This window comes from Patagioenas fasciata, chromosome 12 (genome assembly GCF_037038585.1).
Source record: "Patagioenas fasciata isolate bPatFas1 chromosome 12, bPatFas1.hap1, whole genome shotgun sequence".
Taxonomy (NCBI): Eukaryota; Metazoa; Chordata; class Aves; order Columbiformes; family Columbidae; genus Patagioenas; species Patagioenas fasciata.
Window position 1 is genome coordinate 10,838,070 of NC_092531.1, and position 23,074 is coordinate 10,861,143.

Here is a 23,074-nt window from a genome sequence, read left to right on the forward strand (position 1 = left end):
GTACCTTTAAGTGAGCTTTATGCCAAATAATATAATATCTAGGTTTTGATATAATTAGTTTAAATAATAATAATTATGTAATCACTTAATTCAATTCTCACTGAATGTGAAACTTCATCCTGAAGGGGTTTTCTAATTACTATTTCACCAGGGAAAGGGGTTAAACAGTGCCAGCAAAATATTATCCTCATACAGGGGTGTTTCATTTGAGGTGTAGAAATATTAGCTGCAGCCTATTAAGTTAGTAACATGCTGAATTATCATTATGGCTGATGAAAACAGTAATTAAATGTTATAGCTTGCATGAGTCATCATTGCCTTACTTCATTTACAAAATAACAGATTGTTTTAGATATCACATAAGATGAAGAACAGTTACTAACAGTGATGGTGAGAATATCAGAATACTCTGAACGGTATCAGTTCCAGTACTTCTAGGATAAGTACTATATAAACATATTTACAGTGGAAGAACTGGAATAGACATACTCCATGCTTTAGCTTGGCCACAGTGGGCATGATTTCTTGAATTTCTTTGCTTAATTCAGACAGCTACCTTTGGAAGAAAACAGGGTGAATTTCTGCAGTAGCCATTCATCACACAAGATGCAAACTGAAACTGCCTGAGGCAACAAATGAAATAGCACAGAAGTGACAGTTTGGTTATTAAGAGATTACAGAATCTTGATATAAACTGATTCCCATTTATCTGCTGGAGGGGTGTGTACATGAAAAGAACAATTCTGTGAAGCAGAAGCACAGCCTTCAACTGTCTAAAGTAGTGAAACACATAACAAATGCTAGTTCAGACTTTTGCAGCTTTGTACAATCAGTAGATTTTTTTTTTCCTGCGCAACTGTATATACTTAACATGGTGAGAAAAGTTTAAATGAGGTGAAAAATTTGGGGTGCTTTCTGAAACAGTCAACTCAAAGAAGGAGCAACCTAGGAACATATGATTTTGTGTCCCACACAACAGTGCAGAATTAAAAACGAAAGGAATCTGAAATATAGTACAACAAAAATAGTTTGCAGTATTTTGCAGTACTTTCCTCCTTAATGCTTGAAACCAAATGTTTGCTTGGTGGGATTATTTTGAAGCAAAAATCCCCTTCCAAATTCACTGGAAAATTTAATCTGTGCTTACTACTAGACCGCTTGTGTTTATATTTTTCAGAGCATTTTTACTGAAGGATCAGTACCTCAGAAGACATCAGTTTCCAATAAAACACTGTCAGTTTGCTTGTACAAATCAGATACTCACTGTATGCAAAAGTCAGCAAGAAAGCAGATAGTCATGAAACATTATTGCAGATTTTCTTGGGACTGTATTATATACCAGGTCTATGCTGTTAGGCAATAAATACCTGAAGCACATAGAGTAGCTTCATGCCAGAAGAAAACCTGACATTATTTGAAATTTGCAAATATTCACCATTCTAACCAATTAATTTCTGAGACAAAACCACCAACACAGTACACGAATCACGAAACTGATGACCTTAACAATAACCTAACACAGTCCAAGGAGGATATTCCCTTTTGCGTAATGCTTTTGCTGGCTAGGAATTGTAATTTTATGCCTTCTCTTCCTACAGGAGAGCCTACGTAACTCTTGAATACTGTAAGAACAGAGTAAAAGAATCAGAACAATCATGAAAATCTTTTCATCTAAGAGAGGAGGTAGCTTTTGCTGCTCTTATCTTAAACATCCAGCATGGTACAACCCTGCTAAAAGAAGATGCATACCTCAGTGAAAATAAAAGGAAAAAGCACAAATCAAGCATTAACAAGGAAGCAAAATGAAGCAAATCAGATTCCTGGGTGCAGCAGAGCAAAAGGGAACTGCAAATCATGGGACAATAGACTGAAAATAGCGAAAGAAAAATAAATCTTCAGGTCAGAGTTCAGCTGGTCTAAGTCAGCATAGCCCTAGGGAAGTTAGGCTCACTTAGGCCTGGTAGAAATCTGGCTCGGCAACCTGAAAAAAGAAAGGGGAAAACTTAAGGATAAACAAGAAAAGACTGGGATTGAGCAGAAAGGAAGATATCATTTTCCTTTTTCTGTGGAGAGGAAAGAAAATTCTTGTCACTAGAGCTGAAAGGATGGGAGAACGGACAACTAAGCAGGAAGACAGAAAGCTGGAAGCACAAAGTATAGGAAGCAAAACCAAAGTGAAATAATGTCAGCATCACCAGGTGCAAAAACTTTAAGGAAGAAATCAAGAATGAAGTGGCAGAAAGAAAAAAATATGTGCTTTTAAGGTATTTGACTTCCTATTGAGATTACTGCTTCTTACACTGCTAAATACCATAAAATTAAGCATAGGTTAAGATTCCTGGAATATATATGGTTGCACTTCTGGATGACTGCTACAACTGTTACACTAGACACACAGATCTTTCCAGGTGTGATGATCACTTCAGCTCCCTGCCATCACTGCAAGGCGAAAAATATCTTTAGCCAATGAGCAATCTTGCAGAAAATATTGGAGGAGGCAGGAAGGGAACGTATGAAAAGAAAGAATACCTAGAATATGATAAAATCCTGTAATGTTTAAAATACAATGTGTCAGCAGCTGAAATTACTATTTTTGTCAATTCTGTTTGACATCCAAAACAGTTATTAAATGATAACTGTTTAGAAGCCTCTACAAGCACATACAATATGAGTACACAGAGTGCTATATTAAAAAATGCATTTATGTACCATTTGTAGGCATTATGTTGACATACGTGCCTAACGTATCTGCTACTATGTGAGGTAAGCAGCAGATCACAGATAGAAGATTTTTTTTACTAAGTTTGTAACCCAGCGACTGGAACACTTGTCTAGAAAGGACAGCCTGATCTCTGCAATTCATGCACTTAAACCAGTATCCGTGGCAGCTAGTGTACTTTTGTTCATTTCTTTATTTCTCAATTAAGGACGTGCCTACATGGTAGGTTATACAACATTTCTCTGTTGCACAAATGGTTTGCAGTTAACTTCCTGGGGCAGTATTCTACCTGTACAAACTTTTAAAATACAAGAGATTTACAAATGACTGGTATTAGGTTTGTGTGCTTGCCCTCTTTTATTAAACAGAGGATAATTTCCTAGACTACTCGGTAGTAGAGCTGGGTTAGAAAGTGCATACCTGGCCTGCAAAATACAAAGGATTTTACATTTTTCTTTTTTGTTTCAACATTACATGGAAACTTTGAGAATCACAGCACCAGTTTGGGATAGGAAATCCGTCTTTGTCCAATCAAAACAAGACAGTATCCTATAATGCTGCTGGCTATGCAGAAGACTAACGATCCTTTTCCCTCTTGTTTTAAACACAAGTGCTGCTGTGAAGCTGAACATTTTTCCTTATGGAAACACTGTTAATGGCACAGGGCTGTGAAAGGTTCCGGTTTTGTACTCATAGTTCTCATAACAGAAAAATAGTGAAAAATAGTATCTCAAAACTAAGTAGTTGCTCTGAATAGTGTGAAAACTGAAGATAATAAACATGTAAAGACAGAAAATTTAACGTGAATATGTAACTGAACCTTATTAATAACCTCATTAACAAAAATTACACACTCCCAGTTGCAAAATCATGATTACAACCCTCTAATATCATATGTAAACACTTTAAACACAGCAGCTGTTCACACTGCACACATCTGTCTGCTATATTGATATAAATGCATGCTGATAAAAAATACACCCATGTACACAGACGTTCTAACACTACAGAAAGACACACAAATAGGCTTAAGTTTATAAGCAAAGAGTAGGTACAAATGAGCACACACACAAGGACAATATGTCATGTCGGACAATATCCTGTGTTGTCACTGAAACGTACTCACCATTTGCAGAAGATCAGAAGAAACCATCTGCATGCAACACATTGCTGTTGCCAGAGCACAGACAATGGTGGAGATGACATTGAGAGCGCACACACTGAACAACAGGTCCTGCAAAAGGACATGCATCAGAATATCATGTTATCTCAGGGACATAAAGGACAAGAAATATTTTTAGCAATCTGATAAGTACTGTCAATTGCTATTGATTGCTATGGTCTCAAATAACTGTTAAGAAGTCTTTTAGCTTGTAACATTTTTTTAAACCAGTCTGTACAGTGAACAATTACAGAAACAAACATCTTCCTTTCCCCACTCCTCATAGTACATTTGGTATTAGAGATTTTCCCAGAAATATTGATATTTCAAGTTTCCCAGTTTCCTAGAAGAAAAGACAAATTACTGCTTCCACAGTGGACTCAAAGCTACAGCTATCACAAGAAAGAGACTATGAAACAGACTTCTGATTTTTAAAAAATAGACAAAACCAATGAAACAAACCAACCAACCACATCTGGGCATTTCACTGCTTTCAGTAGTAGAAATCTACAACTTTGGGTTGTGTTTAAAAGAAAAAAAAAAAAAAAGATGGAAACTCTAATATGAAATACAGAACTTCATCCTGTATCAGATACTCTGCATATGAAATATTTTTAGATATGAGAGAAAAGCATGACTACATGCAGTCATTTCACCTTGTGCTCATGAAATAAATGCATATGGCCACATTGTTTTATAAAAAACCTCAAAACATTTAAAATAGAACATAAAGCATTTGTTTACTAAGTAGAATAAAACAAAATAAATATTTAAATTAAAACGGAAAGATTTTAATAGCAAAGGTATAATTTCTAAAAAAATCCATCTCTTCCAATCACCGGATTTTTTTTAACTTTCTCAACAGCCAGTGCAAAGGAACACTGATTAGCACGGTGGTGACATTTCAAAACTACTGCAAACCTTCTACAGGAATTGCATAGCTGTTGTGCTTCTAACAATTATGTGGCTCAGTTCCTATTCTGAACAGTCGGTTAAAGTATTTGAGAAAAAGCAGCACTGAACAGATTAAAAACAAAATCAAAACTATTACTATACCATGAGTAAAAACACTCACTGTGTAAAGAATGTTCTGCAGGAGCTAAGTTTAAAAGAGTATTTCAGTCACCGCCAGTGTATAAAATAACTCGCTTCAAAATCAATCATTGCTTGCTTTGTTTTTTCCAATAGTAATGAAAAAATGTGCAGATTTACTCCTGCCACTGTAATTGCATGCACCTCAAGCGACCCTCATTTGAAGATGGAAATGCCAGCCATGGGAACCAGGCAGATGTTAAATGGGTCACCAAGTTCTAGACATATAATAGCTTACACTGAGCCAGATCTGCTCTTGCTGATCTGCTCAGTAGTTTCCTGTCTTTTGGTCGGTCCTGCAGCCAGGAATAATGAATCAACAGCATCAACAGCAAAATACTGGGGGGCCAACCTCTAAAACTCACATACAGAAGGTGATACAGAGAACTCATTCAAATACAAAGTCATTCAGAACCACTTAGAGCATTAAAACAGAGGCAAACAGAAAAGTAAATCCCTAGAGATGTAATTAGTTAAGAGTGGCACAAAAAGAGATTGAGATCCTGCGTGCTCTGCTTTCCAGATGTAAACCTAGGTAAAGAAAACCAAGGCAGAAACAAAATGCAGGGAAAAAACAGGACTATTTCCTAGCAATAAGAAACTTCATTCATTGCTTACTGCAGCCGTTTAGAAACAAGACTTGGCTAATCCAAATGTATAACTTAATACCATTTATGCTGAATAATAAAATCTACATCAAATTCGTAAAATAAAATCCAAAGTGTCTTTAAGACCTTCCTATAGCTTACCTGCCCCAGGATAGACTCAACTGTGCCTCTGTCACTCATGACAGATGTTTCTCTGATCTGTTCCTGAAGACCCCACAGCTTCTTCTCACCATTCAAATGTTTATCAGTGTTTCTCGTATGTCCATCCCACAGCTGAAATCCAGAGCTCCTTTTATTCCAAAGCTTTTGAGAACAAGCTATTACACAGCAGATTTTTATACCTGTAAACTCTATTATCATGCTTGAAGTTTTTCCTCCTTTACTGCATCACATATTAACCCCATTTCCTCCAGTCCTCCACTGTGACCAATTTCCTAGGCCTCTGATCATTTTCATTTATTTCATTCAGTTCATCTCAAGTCAGTCCACAGTCTTCCTCAAATGCAGAATCCTAAACCAGGCACAATTGAGGCTATGCAAATGTTGATTATAGCATAAGGATTATTTCTTGTGCTTTACAAGCTGTACTTGTCCTTACACAGCCCACAGTTCACCGATTTATCTTCTGTCCAACATAACCCCAGATCCTTTCCTGCAGAACTACTACCCTCTTCATCCTGCTACTAGGTAAGGACAGAAGCAACACCACAATTCTCATACTAAATAACACTTATCTCAACTAAATTTATAAAAAAAAATAAAAATTAACCAAACCTATTTCATACTACATGGACAGGGAGAGAAAAAGGATTAATTTTTTTCCCCCAATTCCTTCCTCCCACACTCCAAAGCACAGAGTAAAACCAAGTAATGCTTTTCATTTTTAGTTAGTTTTCCTTCTCTACCAGTAGTTCTAGAAAACCTCTCCAGACAGTGTCAAAACAATTGCTTTATTTTTCATTCATTGCTAACTACTGTGAAACAACAAAGTAAGCTGACTCTGCAAGCACCCTGAGCTGCAGTGGTGTCCCAGACTGAATACTCTCAATGTGGTGGTTTATGATTTTTCCCTTGCTGTGCACAGGCAGCTGAACTCAGTTTACTATTCAGCATTACATTTGTTATGTAGGGCAGAGACTACAGTCTCTACAATGGCCCTCTTTCCAGAGATGCCTTTTCCAGGCTAAGCATACCACACTCCAAGTATTGTTCCTTCTTTTCTGCCCTACCTCCCCTCTCAACAACATTAATCAGCCTCAGGCAATTCACCAATTTCAGGGAGTTTTCTCCCTGTGCCCTGTAAGAAAAGTAATTATGGTATTCATACAACACTCATTTATTCAACTATACACAGTAACTGAGCAGGAATAGGCTTTCAAGGTCTAAAACCCTCCATGGGCAAACATACTACCAGAAAGATGGCGTTGGGTGCTTATGCAGATTCCAGCTGGAACACAATGACAATTAAATTCTCCTTTAGGAAATGTTTGTGAAAAAGCAGTAACCAGAACAGGGACAATCTTAATGCTCCACAGCACCTGGCCACAGACAGCTACATTTACAGAGGTCTAAAGGAGTAGGAAATCTATATTAAGTGCAAAAGCAAGGAACTTTAATGACAGTTTTTTGGATGAACTACACTAACCAGAAAACACAACACATTAATCTATAGTGGGGTGAAATATGATTATTTGCTCTTCACAAATGGCTGAATCAATTTCTTTTTACATGGTATTTTTCTGGGTATTTTCATCCTTTCAAGACAAAAAAAATCTGATTCTTCAGCATGTTTATAGGATATTATATATAATATATTTTATGTAATACAATATAGTATATTATACTATGTTATATTATACTATGTTATATTAATGGCTCTGATAAGTATAATGTACAATGTAGAATTATTCTTCTGCAGGTTTTGTATTCAATTTTCTTGCTACACCTTAACTCACTAATCGCAGAGGACACAAATCCCTTTAACAGTGGAAGCAGCTGTCGGAATTGCCTGGAAGCAAGGCGAGATCAATTCAGACACATACTCACAGGAGTCAGACAGTATTGTGAGCTGTTTCTCTATGGCCAGCTGTTTTTCTCTAGTAGGTCCCTCAGTAAATGTCACCAACTGAATTTAAATTTAATACTGATTTATTTAGAAAGGCAAGATTTCATCATTGCAGTATTCAATTTTTATTACAGCTTAATAATTACCAAATTAATTGTGTCATTATCTATAAAACTGTTGATTTCATTTTCTCTCCCTAATAACAGACATCTTTGACTTATATTGTGATTCCACAAATGACACTTGTGAATTCTCAAATCTTCTTCACACTATCATCCATATGTCTAACCTAAGGACAGAATTTAGCTGTTTCCAGTATTACTCTTTTGATATTGTTTCTACATTATTGCACCTCAGAGTTCTGCCTTTATTAGCAGTATTACAATAACACTTTGCAACAAAAGTTTTAAAAACACAAATTTTCCAAAATAAACAAAGCAAAAGCTACCAAAACTACATCTTTCCTTTTTATTTACTGATAGTTTACCCCATCTTCAATAGGGCTTGTCTTCCCACAGAAACCCTCCCATACTTCCTATGCTTTCTGCTCCATGATAGTCAGAACCACCTTTATGATCCTTCCCATATCGCTTTCCATCACCAGTTTGCAAGTGACTGCCAAGATAAGTAAACGGCAGGGATTTTTTGTAATTGGTGAGCGGCTGAAAGCAATGGAAGAGATACTGGCTAGAGTGACTGTCTCTCAATTTTTGCCAAAATGAAGATTACCAACAGGTAATCACAGAATGTTATGAAATAAAAGCAAATCACATTCAGCACTGCTACACCATCCTTTTTTGTTGCAGAGTCTTAGACAGACACGACCTACATTTTCAAGTGCACCACTTTTCTGAAAAGTGACTGCATAAAAGTGCACGTTCTCCAAATCTGAGACTATGCCCAAAAGCCTGTGGAACACATTAAAATGGGAGCTATATTACAAAACCTTAGTACTTTTAAAATCTGAATGTTTAACTGAATTTTTAAAATTTGTTCCGTATTCAAAATATATAATTTTAGGGTATAATTCAGTGAGAACATAATATTAAAAACCCATACAGTAATATACTGAAAAAGTAATTTGTCCACAAAACTAATTTTCTTTGTTTTCCATCAGACTGCTGGGTGATAAGGTAATCTGATGGGATTGAACTGGAATAAGGAAAAAATTGGTGATTGATTTATTCCTTCGATAACTCAACTGCAGAAACAATCATTTAGCAAAGCAATTTATAACAGCTGTTACCACATGCAATTACCTGCCAGAAGCAAACTGAATCTCTGGAATGAGACAGAATCTAAAATGAAAAATGACAATAGCTTGAGTCCCCCATTAGTGATGGGAGAGGTGGCAGAACTGGGTCCTCCATAACCGAAGAATACTTACTGCGAGCGTATTCACCCTTCTGAAATGTTGCCTTTCAAAATGTAATTTATACCTCCTATCGCAGCAAACTTAAAGCAAAACTAGAACACTATCCGTTTGCTCTAAGGATGAGCTATATCCATAGAGTTCCTCTGTCTTAGGAAACAAAGTTATAACTGAAATTCTCTCTATTACTGGTTGCCTTCCGGAATCAGCTGTAGAAAAGCCATACTGGTCACCCATAGCTAGAATCCAACTGTAATACATGCATGCAACGTGAACAGCAAAAACTCAGTGTAACTTTAGGTCTGTAATGGAAGTATTACATGGAAGACAGCAGCCTGCACACGAAACCTGGCAATAAGGCGAATTTCCAAAGCACTTTGTTTCCGTATATACAATATCTCCAAACTCACAGCTATGACACAGCAGTAAGACACATTAACCTTTGGAACGAGAGTGTTTCATCTTGTTTGTACACCCTTTATTCATCAAATGCATAAAGCACCAAGTCAAGAAACAGAAAGTTTCTCTGAAATTTCCTTTTGATATGTAACTACTTATCAGAAGCTACTGTTTTGTAAGGGCTTGAAACAAAGCCAAGTTACAACAATCAAATCAAAGGACTTTACCATAAGCCAAATAAAACTATATACTTCAGGATAACTGTTATTTGGGAAAAAACACCAATGGCCTTGCTTAATCCATCTCCTTTCACCAAACTACTGCTGGAGCTCCCTAATTCCTTTTACATGCTCACTAAATAGAGATTTAAAAATAAAGACAAAATTAAACAAGAATCTGTGGACACCTTCACAACTCAACTCAAATGCAGACTTTGGTAAAGATTTTATCACTCCCTTACCTCTTCATATCATAGCAATTAACTGTACTGTCAATTAAATTCCATGCATGAACATCAAACCAGGGAATTTAACATTCAATAGACACATACTACACAGATGAAGCACTGTCAAATATTATATAGAAAATTATCCAGCTGTGCAGCTTACACAGAATTGCGACACTGTATTTAGACCTATTTTACTCTAGAAGGAAATTACGTACAGATTACTGCTTCTCATCCCCACTTATTTCTCTGTCTCCACATACATTTACAACACATAAAATATTCATAATATTTTGTGAAATGTGTTACTTATGTTTATATTACAAAACAACAACAACAACCCACAACAAAACACCTAGCACAAACCCAGTACTTCCTAAGAGTTCTAACCTGTGCAACAATAATTAACTGGCAACTCTCTTTACAACACACTCACATTTTGCTGGCTCAATAGATTGTTTTCCTGTGGAAAGAAAAGGTTCATAGCCTTTAAGGCTTTAAGTCCTTTGCACTTTTGAGTACTTAGTCAAATATAGTAAAAGGAGTAAAATAAGCTTGCTGATGTATAAAAAAGAACACTCTGTAATCAGTAGCCCTGAACACACAGATCTAAACCTCCACACTGATCAAGGGCTAAAACCACCCTTGCTTCTGCAGTTCTGTGAAGATGATTTCTTTTCTCCTTGATTGACTTAAATTATGGTGCTTCATTTCTTACACTACTTTAACTTGAAAAGACATAATGAGCAATAAAGCATTTTCACCCATGAAATTAGTGTCTGTGTACCTCTTTTACTCATGAATTCAAGAACAATCCTTTTAACTCAAATTATAACTTCAGTTGTTCTAACTGGATATGTCTGAAAAACACTGGAAAAAAAAGAGCTGCTCTAATACTAGGAAGACTGTCTTTGCTTACCAAGAATCAATTCTGAACCATATGGGTCTCAAATGTACATTGAATTGTAAGTGGAGAAAAGGACGATGCTTCAGAAAATATATTTAAGGTATAAAAATACAATATAACACAGTGTTTTACATGGCTCTAAAATGTTATAGTTACCATAACCTTAAGGAAGCAGTTTACAGCTGTTACTTCAGAAAAATAAACTCAAAAAGGTCTTCTCTACTCGTACGCGAGTTTGCGTATCTCGCATCACCCCAGGTGTCTCCACTGAATTCAGCACTGGAGATACATTAGAGACTCTTGAAAGACTACGGTTCCATAAAATAACTGGACAAGTCTGTAATAAACACATTCCAGTCATTTAGAGAAGCAGCTTTTCAGTCTTGAGAGAAGTTCACAACCATATTCACTCATTGCCTAAGCTAAGAATAAAAACATTAACGAGGAAGGAAAAGTGCGACCAAACTAAGTCTGTTATACAACTGTTACTTAGTACTTTCAAGTACTTGTAGCTCAACTATTCAGGCTACAAAGGCCACAGTGAACCACTCTGTTTTTGATGGTACCCAGTATGGTAAATACACTCTGAACACAGAGAATATTTTCAGTTACCTATTAAGGAACATGAAACAACTCCAGCATTTAAAAATCTGATAGGAAGCTACTTATTCTACATTGAGATTCATCCCATTTTAAGTAGATTATGAAGTCTTTTAGTTAAATGATTCAGCAAACTTAAATATTTTGCATTTGGTCCTACGGAGAATCTGATGAAAGTCTGCTCTCATAACTCTAAAAAACATGTTAGGAGTCACCCTCCTCTGTTTTGCAAGTGAAAGCATGTACTTCTGAATGAAAACAACCAACCAAACAACATATGAATAGCATTGTCAAAACACAACCTCAAGAAGATAAGCTTTGTTGCATGTATTACTTCAATAAGTTCAGGCAATTGCGAGTTTAGAAAGAAGGAATAACTTTCACAGATGAAAGCTGTCAGAAAAACTCAGTCTTTTTACTTTAATTAACACCACAAGAACAACTCAGTTCCTTAAAATTTCAGCTACAAATGAACACATTCAGTGCAGACTACTATGTCAGTATTTTATGCTCATTCAGAGGTAACATTGTTTAAAAAAAAAAAAAGTTATCTCATTCTTACTAGTCTCATCTTGGAGAATACTTAGGCCGTTGCCTGAAATATATTCAGCAATGTAATCCAGAGGTGATATGACTTTATAACTAGATCTGTGTGTGGTTTTTTACACTCATATGTGTGTATACACAAAAAGATTTATCCTGCAGCATGTTTTCCAGTTTTACCTGAATAAAAGCCAGCTTGCATGGCAATATCAGAAGACTGTGAGTCTGATAACATCTCAGCTAAATGTTAAGACACTGTTTTCATATCTTCCTCAATTTGTGACCCTCTAAGAACTTTTCTGCGGAGCTTCACCTTTTTAGTTAATTCAAGCCTACTCATAACAGGTTTGTCCTCCTGTCCTCTTCCCCAGTTCCCTCAGTAATCTATAAACTCTGGCATCTTTGGCCACAAATGCTACCTTATGCATTAGAATTACTCCCCTATTGTTTGGACAGAAAGTAAGAGCAAAATGAGCTCAACTGAAGTCCTTCTCAGAAAGTGAAAAAATATTCAACTGCTTCCAAGTATAATACAAGATAAGGTAACATTACAAAGTGTTATTTGCACAAGATTACGGGTTCTGGCAAACAATTTATCTCAAGTGACTGTTTTTCAGATATTTAAATAATGAGCCTTTTATGTTTTACCCAAGAGATTTCATATGTTTGACCCTTTAAGATTTTAAAATATCAAGTTCTGTAAGATACCATTAATTGTAAGGTCAGGCAGTCTGTATATCAATAAAATAAATCATTTTGCCACAGCTTCATGCTTCAGCACCTATTTTTCTTTCAGGAATTTTACTGTTAGTAAAAGAAGTTATATTTTTACTGCGAGAATTATGTTATCTTTTCCTCTACAAAGGAGTCCACAAGATAAAAGTCAGTCTGTATAAGATTTAAGTAGCATAGGACAAATGATTTCTAGTATTTCATCCCGTAAAAAATATTTTTTCAAAAATCATTAATTATTAGAACAAATTTCCTGAAGCAAATTCCCTTGTATAACAGTATGTCCCCCTAAATTTGTAAACCCATCACATATCTTTGATTACGTATACAAAATCTCCTTAAACCAGAGTACACCTGAATCCATTATCATTCACATTCATGAAACTGGACTTAACAGTCCATTAGTAGTGACATGTAGACATTAGCCTTGCAAACATGTTTCTTGGAAGTATTCATCTTGATTTACATGATTTACTGATAATGTTTGTATGGGCTATGAAGGTCAGCATTTAAAGTGGCTAACACCAAGCCTCGTTTCACATCAGCTGAATTCAATCTAAGAGTGAACTTGGCTGTGGAAAGAGCTGACTCAGAAGGAAGAGGCACGCCGGTGCTTCTTTTGGCATCTTGGTTAGAGCACGTCACTGCACTCTACCTAGCTGGTGAAGATTAGGAGTTTCCCCATTGAAGACTGGGAGTTTTGGGTAATCCCAAATGTGCACTGGTGTGACAGAAAAAAGCATAGATCTCAATGCCAGATTGTGTTCACTAAAAGCCCAGTGCAGATGCTGTGGGGTTTGGACTGGATCGTTCATGGAACACGTTCATTCTGTGATGATGTTAGCCTCAAGCAGCAGAGAGAGAGAGAGAGGGAGATGTGTCTACTCCTTCCATATCGAAAGAGGGAGGGGGAGAAAGGGGGGTTTGCATTCTGCCACATTGTTAAAATCAAGATACCAAAACATCGACATTCTTCAGCAGCACAAAATATTGATCCTGAGTATCCAGAGGAAAGTAAGGAACCTTATTTTCAGGGGCAGTTTAGGAGCTACTAACGCAGAAAACTGTGTAGAAAATGCATCTTCTGGTGAAAAACAGTAACCACAAAAAAATCTCTTCATTGTAAACCAGGGCAGATGGATCAGACTTGGGTACCTGCATATCTTAATGGTAGTTTCCCACATCATGCAACTGTGCTGTTCTTACTGGACATCTGCAGACAACACAAGTCTAATATCTTATAAATAGAACTCCAAAGCCACCAAGTCACTGTCCTTGAAATGGGTTGAGTCCCCAATCTTTACAACAGCGAAATGGCAGTGTATTCTGGTCTGGTTTATTGTAACACATAATTTTGTGCTGAAATGTCACTATTCAAATAATCACAGGAATTAGCACTCATCTCACAGATCACATATTCAGTCAGCTTTTGCAATCAATACTCATATCTATATATGTACATACATGCAATCATAGATACATTGCAGTACTAATTCTTGTGTCCTCATTGAAATGTTCGGGTAGTTCATTCAGGATTTTAAAAGAAGAAACAGACATTGATTTTCAAAGGAGCATGAAGAGATAATTCAGAGCAGAGATGACAAAGAGATTTTTTAGAAATTTTTCACAGCAACTACAAAAAATCCTACTCAATATCATGCAAGGCGTGATCCCAGCACAATTTAGTGTACACATGACTGGTAGCCACCCACCCCTTTTTCCCTTGTTCTGTTTGACTGACTAGGAACAAAATCAGACAGGCAACACGTGTGCAATTGTTCTGTTCACAATGCAGCTCCTATAGTTTCTACCACCAAAAAAGCACAGATTACTTAATGGAAACATGAGATTTTTACCCCATCCACAATAAAGAGAAGGAGCATGAAACCTACTTAATGTTATACATAGAGGTATATATTCTTAATTCTGGTAACCTACACTTTTTGTCCCTCTGGCTCCCCAGACAATGAGCACAATTTAGCTTTTGGTACTAAAACATCTGTTCTCTTAAAATCACAATGTAGTTGTTAATTGCAATTAAAGAAGATGAGCCTTATTGCTGTCAGCTGTTTACCTAACAAGCTATAATGTTTTTTTCTTATGGGCTCAGTAGGATGCTGTTCTTAAATTTACAGCCAGGAATACAGAGCTCTCAAAGCCAAATAGAAGGTAAATGTAGAATGAAAAATGAAAAATATTTAAGAAACTTTCTGAAAAAATTATTTTCCCAACTACCTTCTCTTTATTCAAAAATTCTGAACATAATCGAAGCTGCACTCAGACTATACTCAAAGGAACTCCTGTGTTTAAAACAGTCCTCTGCTAGTGCAAGCAGATACGTCATCAATTCCTTTTATAAATGACTGAGGTATATTTTAAAACAAATTATACTTTGGGATTCTATTCTTATTGCTGCATTGTTCAGAAACCTTACACTGATTTCCAGCATATGTCACTTCTGCTTACTTTATATGTTGACAGTGTCCTCAAAGATGAACAGTTCTTTTCTCTCTCTTTAAAGTTTACTGACATATTTACAGCAAGCAACCATATGCTCCCTCAATCTTTATTTTTATAGGATCAGCAAGTCAGCTTTTTCTGTATGACAGGTTCACGGTTTTGCATCTGTCATACCCTGAAGAAAGTTGCTTTGAGAAGTTATTTTCCTGCATTACCTTCTCCTAACGCATTTCACTGAAACTGCACCACTAAATACAGACGTGAATTCAGCATTCCGAGTAGCAGTTAGTTGTTATTTTTTTACCAGAAATGTCAAATTATGCTTCTTTTCTACTTAGTAAATTCCTGCTACCCAGTAGGTTTTTGCTCCAATAGTCTCCTTGATCAAGCTCATGAAAACTTGAGGCAGAGCTCTGAATTCATTTTGGGGGCATATCACATACCTTTACCTTCTAACTGCAGAAACTGTAGTTATCTTTTTTTGCTTTGTCCAGGGTTGTTTTTGGTTTTCTTTGTGGGTGTGTTGTGGGTTTGTTTGTTTTGGTTTTTTTTGGTGTGGGGGGTGGTGGTTGGTTGGTTCGTTTGTTTTTTAATACAATGCTGAAAGACTTTTGCAGGATTTCTACCTGTTCTGAACTTTAAAATATGTCTTGAAATATAAATATAGCTTAGCATTTTCAAGCCTTGCACTGTATTTTAAATCCCCAAGATCCTGATGACATTGCATTTCACTACTCCATCATAACCTATTAACTGTATTAATACATACACTTCAAAATTCAGAGCTACGGATGCAGGGTTAGTTCTGTTGATCATTCAATTAAACCCAAAATAAATCAATATCTGTCTTTCAGACTAGGGTTCTTTTCTCTGATCAGTTCTTTCAATGGATTCCCTAATGTTATCCAAACCAACGCAACAACATGTCTTGCTAGTTTGGTGACAAGTGAAGTGAAGCAACGATGTGGGAAATTACGCTGGCATATAACTTGTTTATAAAATATTCTTAATATTTGCTCTCAAATTTTCATCTGGGTAGTTGTAAAACAAAAGCTCTGCAGGATTTAAACCTCTTATAATATTGCAGAGAAGTCAGGAAGCATGTTTCCAGCACTGTCCCGAAAGAACACTGTCGGTACTTTCAGTTAGCAGTACATCATTAAGTACTTCATAATTTTGCTAATACTTCGTGTTCCTTTGCAGTCTACTATAACACTATGAAACACCACCAACCACCACCTTTGATTCCAGCTTTCTTCAACAATATGAAAGGCACCTGTTCTTATATCTTCCAGCATCAGTCATAACCGACTTTAACTTCTGTTTCTTAAATAATCTCTAGCAAAATAGTTAACTATACAAATACAAATATTGAATGTGTAACATAAAACCACTTCCATGCATAGAAGCACTAAATTCTGTTGGATTAACATTTTTTTTTTTTACATGTAAGCGTATGCGAACACAGAGAACACCTGCTACCCCTCCTTTCATCACACACTTCCATGTTCCTAAGTACTCACTACTTAAAACTGAAATAAACTGTTAATTCTTCCCATAACGCACCTTTAGGGTCAGCCTCACAACATTACACTCCTGCAGCGGGTTCAATTTCAGAGTTTCTCCCAGGTTACTGCAGCCTGAAGTTTGATGCTGCATTTCACAGCAAACACAGACACCATCACTGTCGAATTTAATCTGTGGAGGAAAAAAAAAAGGTCAGAGAAAGTATAAATCAATAAAAAGAAACTTCCCAAAATTATATTTACACTTGTGACAATAATGACTACTAAATGCAAAATTAAAATCTCTGTGTAGAATCCCTTGAATTAGAATGTCTTCTGTTGGCTAATATAAACTATAAAGCCAGGTAAAATACAGAAAGAGGATACAATACCAATTAAGAGTGTCAGCTTTTATGACCCTTTTTGGAAAAAAATCATTTTCCAGGTGCAGATGAAACCAGAGTAACTCAACTGAATAAACATCAAATCATACCCGAATGGGAAAGACAAAATAAAGGAAAAAGTCAGGAAATACACGGAAGCAGCCATGATCACAAGTATAACATATACTTACATGTACATGGGAAAATAATTACAGAAGAAACATGACGTACACTTGAAAAAAGAGAACGCGGCATGAAGAAACAAGTGGAGGAAGTAAGAAGTATATGTCATCTCATATATATTTTTCTTTGGAAAAAGTTTGCTCTCTATTTTCCTATGTCCAGTTTGTCTTAAATACAAGAAACATTCGATGTTTTTCCATTTTAAAAAGCATTTTGTGTTCTGTTCTTCACAGACTTGCATTAAAGCATGCCTTGCTAAGAATACTGAACCCTGATGATTCTCAAGAAGTAAATTAAAGTCTATGTCCTTGAGTGATTCTAAATTAATCCCATTTAGCTCAATGAAAATATTCATTATACTGATTCTGCCTGCCTCACTAAAAACCAAAACCAAACAAAACCAACACCACAGAGGCAAAAAAAACCCCACCTCTGAAATGAAAAACCATAGCAATGTTTATTTTTCAGCATCCTTCCTACAAAGACTTGAGCTAAAATTTAACTATGTACATATTTTTACCTAGTCTGTTAAAATGAACTGTCATTGCTTTAAATTTTACCAGTTGGGTATTTCTATGCTCTCTCCATTCCCATGTTTGCAGGTTATTTAAAGGGCTTACACTGGGGTACAATATCTTACTTCTCCAGGCCACTAGTTGCAATTCAATACAGGTTTTCTTACAGCTTAAGACCTTGAAGAATGTTTAATATTTAAAGATATGCGGTTTTTTAGTGTCACCCCTACCAGGCTTATCTAGTACTATCTGCTTACAAGTTGGTGACCAGGACAGCAGTTGGACGAGCAAAAAGTGTCCATTCAAAAAACATAATAAACTTCACCAGAGGAGCTGCAGATGAATGAATGCTTGCCATATGCAGTGATGAAGGCATGCTCAGGACAGGATGCTATCTCAGTGGGCTTCAATTCCGAAGACTCCAGATTGCCCTCTAGCCAGTATAAACTGTAAAAAGGCTTTAAAGAAATCTGCGTATATAAGTTACACCATTTGCCATATACTTAAAGGCAGCACGGGAAATAATTGCCTATAGCAACTCACAGAGACTGGTCATACCCTAAGCCATAGACACTATAAAAGAAATACAGAAAAAAAAATAGAGCACCTTCATAATAGTTGTGTTGTTTACTTCCAATTAGCATATGATTTAATTCATAAAGCTGCTGTAACAATTTCAGGCAGTGAAATTTTTCAATTCCTATGATCTTCTAATACTCTCTTTTAAAAAGCAAAAGATCTAAGCAAAACCCACCTACACGGCTTATGATCAGATAACCTCAGCTTTTCAAATGAACAGAAAATACAAAGCACTAAGTGCCACTGGGGAGGTCTTGCTCCTGAACCTCTCTGGAAATGGTGTCAACTGTTAGATAAATGCTACAGAGCAAGTCCAAAACTTACACTTTGAATGTAGAGCCGTGTCAGATTCAGTGGTCAGAATGCTACAGCACACCTGCTACACCAGCACCAGGCATACAGCAAATCAATACTGTCTTCAGTTGTTAAAAAGTTTTTATAACAAGGAAAAAGGACTTCAGACAAAGCTATCTACTGCAAGACCATTTTTCCTCTGATTCATGCTGGCCCTGTTCAATGAAAGACAGTCAGTGACTCATGATGGGATGTATTTGACATTTCTAACATCAAATTCAGATTCCAAGTCCACTTTTATCTCATGTAATGAATAGGTGTCACAGACATAAGGTTGAAATGAGAAATACTTTCTTGGTCAAGATTCCCTGTCTACAAGAGATTCTCAATTTATTCTGAAAGATGTTCTATGACTTTGAACTGGACAGTAAGTCTCCCTTTAATTCCATCTTTTGAGGTCACTTCCAATCCCTAACACCCTCTGATTCTGTGGTTCTTAAAAATAGTTAAAAGAGAATTGTTTATGTGAAAGTTCCTGCAAAACATAAGGACATCTTAAAAATCTTAGCACATTCAAAAACACCTGAAAGTTGCAACTAGACTGCAAAACAAAACCCTATTTTTAATCTTAGGCATACATTTTTAAAGAGTTTTTAACAATTTGCTCTATTGCGCACCTTTTCCTTCAAATGTTTGCCAAGCGACATCTTCGCTAACTTGCGCTTTTGCAATGGGGAGTGGTACAAAAGGCTGAGCATGTGTCATTGCATTTGTGCTTTCAACAAAACAGCAGCTGAAAGCAGCTTTGAACCCTCGAACTCCAGAAAGCACATCCCTGCCCTATTGCTGTCTCAGACCTGTGCAGACAGGATCAAGAATTCACACAGCTATCCTGGGACCCATACATTGTTAAAACTAACTTATCTTTTCTGTGTGGGAATGGTTGCAAACCCCCAACCCGACTGAAATGTGATTTTGACTAGGGAAAATCTAAAAAGGAAAGTCTGGGCACAAGAAACTACATTTTTTTGAAACAATTACGATATGATGAACAGTCACAATGAAATTAAATCACTCCCATCTAGTACAGCACACTGGTGCAAAGCTACTTAATATTTCATCAAGTTCCGAAAACTGAAACTAGCAGTTTGAACATTTGTTTTATCTTCTCTTGCCAGCTCAGCATTTCACTCGTCCAGAGGAAAATTTGAAGATTCCATCTGCAGCAGGAACAAAAAGCTCAGGAAGTATAAATGAAATATAAGCGTTGCCTTTTCATTTACTAGCCAAGTACACTGGCTTTAGAAAAAATGCAAAACATTGCCATATTCTTGCTTAAGTGACAATCTTCCATAAACCTGGAGATCAAGCAAAGGTTTCCTAAGAATTCTGCCATATGAGAACAAATGGGAAAGTACCTACTCAGGAAGTTCTACATGCCCACCCACCAAACTCCTTAATCCTCAAATGTCTACACCCAAGGCCAAAGCCTTCTTTGACCTGCACACCCTCTGCCTGCTACTGAAAGCATGTGTTTGACATGACACCCTTTCCTGCACTGTTGATTAGAGCAAGATCAGACAAGGCAAGCTAAAGAAGGGAAGAAGGGGGACAAATATACAGGTAAAGAAGCCAAGGCTATCTTAAAGTTCAGATGAAATGTGGTCCCATGAAAATCACTGCATCTAGGATACTTTGGAACAACATTAAATTTCCAAGTGGAAAACCACCCATACAACTGAAACAATTTTTTCACAAAGCTGAAGGGGGAAGGAAGAAAAATAAAAAGGCAAAAGCAATTCTTCCTGAACCTATGAGGAATCCCAACACAGATATATTATCACAATACATCCCAGAACAGAGATCACATATGGCTAGGTGTTGTTATTAAATGACAAATATTGTCAAGATATTTGAATGCAGACTCCAACAAGCACACACATAATCACAGTTATCAGTAGTCTCACTAAACAACTGAACGGGAGGCTTAGGGATTTTTCAGTAGGCTTTGTTGAGTAGCCCTATTTGATCACGGCTGCCTAAAAGGAATGACAAAAGCAGGCAGACACACACAAGACCCATGTATGCACTGAGCTGCGACAGCACCAATGCCAGCATTCTTGCCACATGCATTCTTCTCCATCTGGGACATGATTTGCCATTTAAATTCTATTCATACAGCTCACCGGACATCGCCAAAACTGTGTCAGCACTGACACGGGTTACTACCAAGTCAGAGGTAAAAGACCGCACATACAAGTGCAAATGGCTCAGCCACATATACACACATACAAGTTTATTCCCTTTATTACTGTAATCAATTGTCAAAACCAGTAAGTGGTTAAGAACATGTTAACTCTGAAATAATTTATATATCATACAGTACAGAAATGCTGGGGGATTTTGCCAATGAATCAATGAGCTGCTGAGCAAGGAAGAGATAAATTCCTGTTTCCAAAACATTCCAGGTAAAAATACTGTGTTTGAAAATTAGAGCAGATAGGTCACATAATTTAGTTACATAGTTGCGTGATACAGTTAGGAAGGCATTTTGAGAGACTATTTATTCTTTCTTCCACGCAGATGTAAAGCCACTTTTTTAAGTCTTCATGTGAAATTCTGATATAAAGGCAGTCCCTCAAAGTAACTTCTAAATAGTCCTAATACCAAAGCAAGGATCTCAAAACAAATTACTAAGACTCACTTCAAAGATATTTCGCAAAAAATACCCATGATAGTTCTTTTTTTCATTTAAAAAAACCAACAAACCCCACAACAAAAAAAACCCTATTTTACCATAGCACTCCAAAGTACAGTACGCTCCAGGTTCCACCAGCTGATTTTTCCAGCTCTACAGCACAACGCCAACTCCCCATCATAATGAGAGCCAGAAACTTTATCAAGAGTTTTCCAGATCAAACACTTTACAGGGAAAATCTTCCCTTCCTCTGCTGGTTTTCCACCAAGTCAGCTATCTGGCTCCATCCATCTGGTTTTGTAAAGCTTCCACCTCAATCGCACCTGGAAGTGGCAAACACTATAAAGAGCTGAGCAGGACGCCTAAGCCTTTCCAGCCTAACTGATGGAGCTGCAGACAGCCCCTCTGAAACAGGGTGGGCAAGAGGAAAACACCACACAGGCCTAACAGCTGACTAAACAAGGTGAAGGCATGTGCCAGATCACACCCACACCATTTCATCTCCTGTATTTTTCATGTGCCTTTCGAAATATTTGCCAAGACATTTTATATTATTTTAACTTCGTTTTATTAAATATATTGTGTGCTAACAGAAGCCTGAAGGGTTTTATTAGACAAAAAAGCTCAGAATGAAGGAGGAAAAGTGATGGCTGAATAGAAGACATGCACAAGCGTTTTGTGGAGTCATCTGTTGGCATTAGAGAGAAAAATGTGTTTTCTCTTTATCATTCAAATCAATGTCTTGGGGTGCCTATGTGCATATATTCCAAATACGTAATGAATCCTATAAGTGCATGATCATACCATTTAAACAGTGAGACTAGTCTATTGACAACCACATTATACTAAAAAGAGCACTGATGCATACCCATAAACATTCTCCAGTTCATTTGTCAATCTTACAATTTAATGTCATTTTTTTCCTGAATTTATATCGGGGGAAATAATTGTTTTATTATTTACTTTAAATCAGAGATTTCAGACATGAGTTTAGTTCTGTAGACATCTTTGTAAGTTTAATACAGAAAATATGTTAGAGTTCAATATATATGTACTTTTTTCTGAGATAAAAAAGCAAAGACTTCTGGTATACTGTACATTCTAGTAATTTAGAGCACACCACATCATGATAATTTTTATTATTCTGTGTTTTATTTAGCATAAGTAACATACATTTGCTCTGGAAATTAAATTTTTAAAAAAATTTAGGTTGGCAAATAACATATTAAAATACCCATACTAAAACATTACTACAAGTACATCTGTGAAATACACTAGTTTTATAAGAAGCTATTAGATGAAATCCTGATATTGCTTACATCAAATCGTAATCACTGCACTGCTTTGATGAGCCCTGTATTCCACCCATTCTGTTTAAGCATCATTTGTACCATAACATTAAGAAGCAAGTCTTTTTAATATTACAACTTTCTGAGGTGACAAAAAACTACATTAACCCTTTAACTCTGGAACTTTTCTCAACATGATTTTTCATGTTGTAATGTCTATGGATGGCTCTACTAAACAAATACTGTTTTAAAAAGTAAAGAAATATGTGTATAATACACAAATATACTGAAAATAGAATCCATTATCCTTTATAAGATATTTGTTTTTCATTACTTACCAACTGACATCCTTCCAGGGAGTCTACCAGCTGAGCGTTCTGACAAGAGAGAATGGAACCAGCCAAATTCAGCATAACACACACTGCAGACAGCAGCATGAAAAAGGTTATCTGGAAAAAAAAACCAAATGGCCTATTACTGTTCACTGCAAGAGGCAAACAAGAAAAAAATATATCATTTAAACG

At 36.4% G+C, this 23,074-nt stretch overlaps 1 protein-coding gene across 3 annotated transcripts in view; it reads right to left on the minus strand.

Annotated features, from left to right (window-relative positions):
- The window catches only part of ENTREP2 (endosomal transmembrane epsin interactor 2), an 86,808-nt gene that overhangs the window by 22,472 nt on the left and 41,262 nt on the right, over positions 1–23,074 (minus strand). For all 3 annotated transcript variants that reach the window (XM_065847122.2, XM_065847120.2, XM_065847121.2), the window contains exons 3-5: positions 22,889–22,999; positions 16,671–16,802; positions 3,846–3,953 (exon numbers count right to left, since the gene is read on the minus strand). In XM_065847122.2, the coding sequence (XP_065703194.1) occupies positions 3,846–3,953; positions 16,671–16,802; positions 22,889–22,999 (351 nt within the window). The remainder of the gene's footprint in view (positions 1–3,845; positions 3,954–16,670; positions 16,803–22,888; positions 23,000–23,074) is intronic.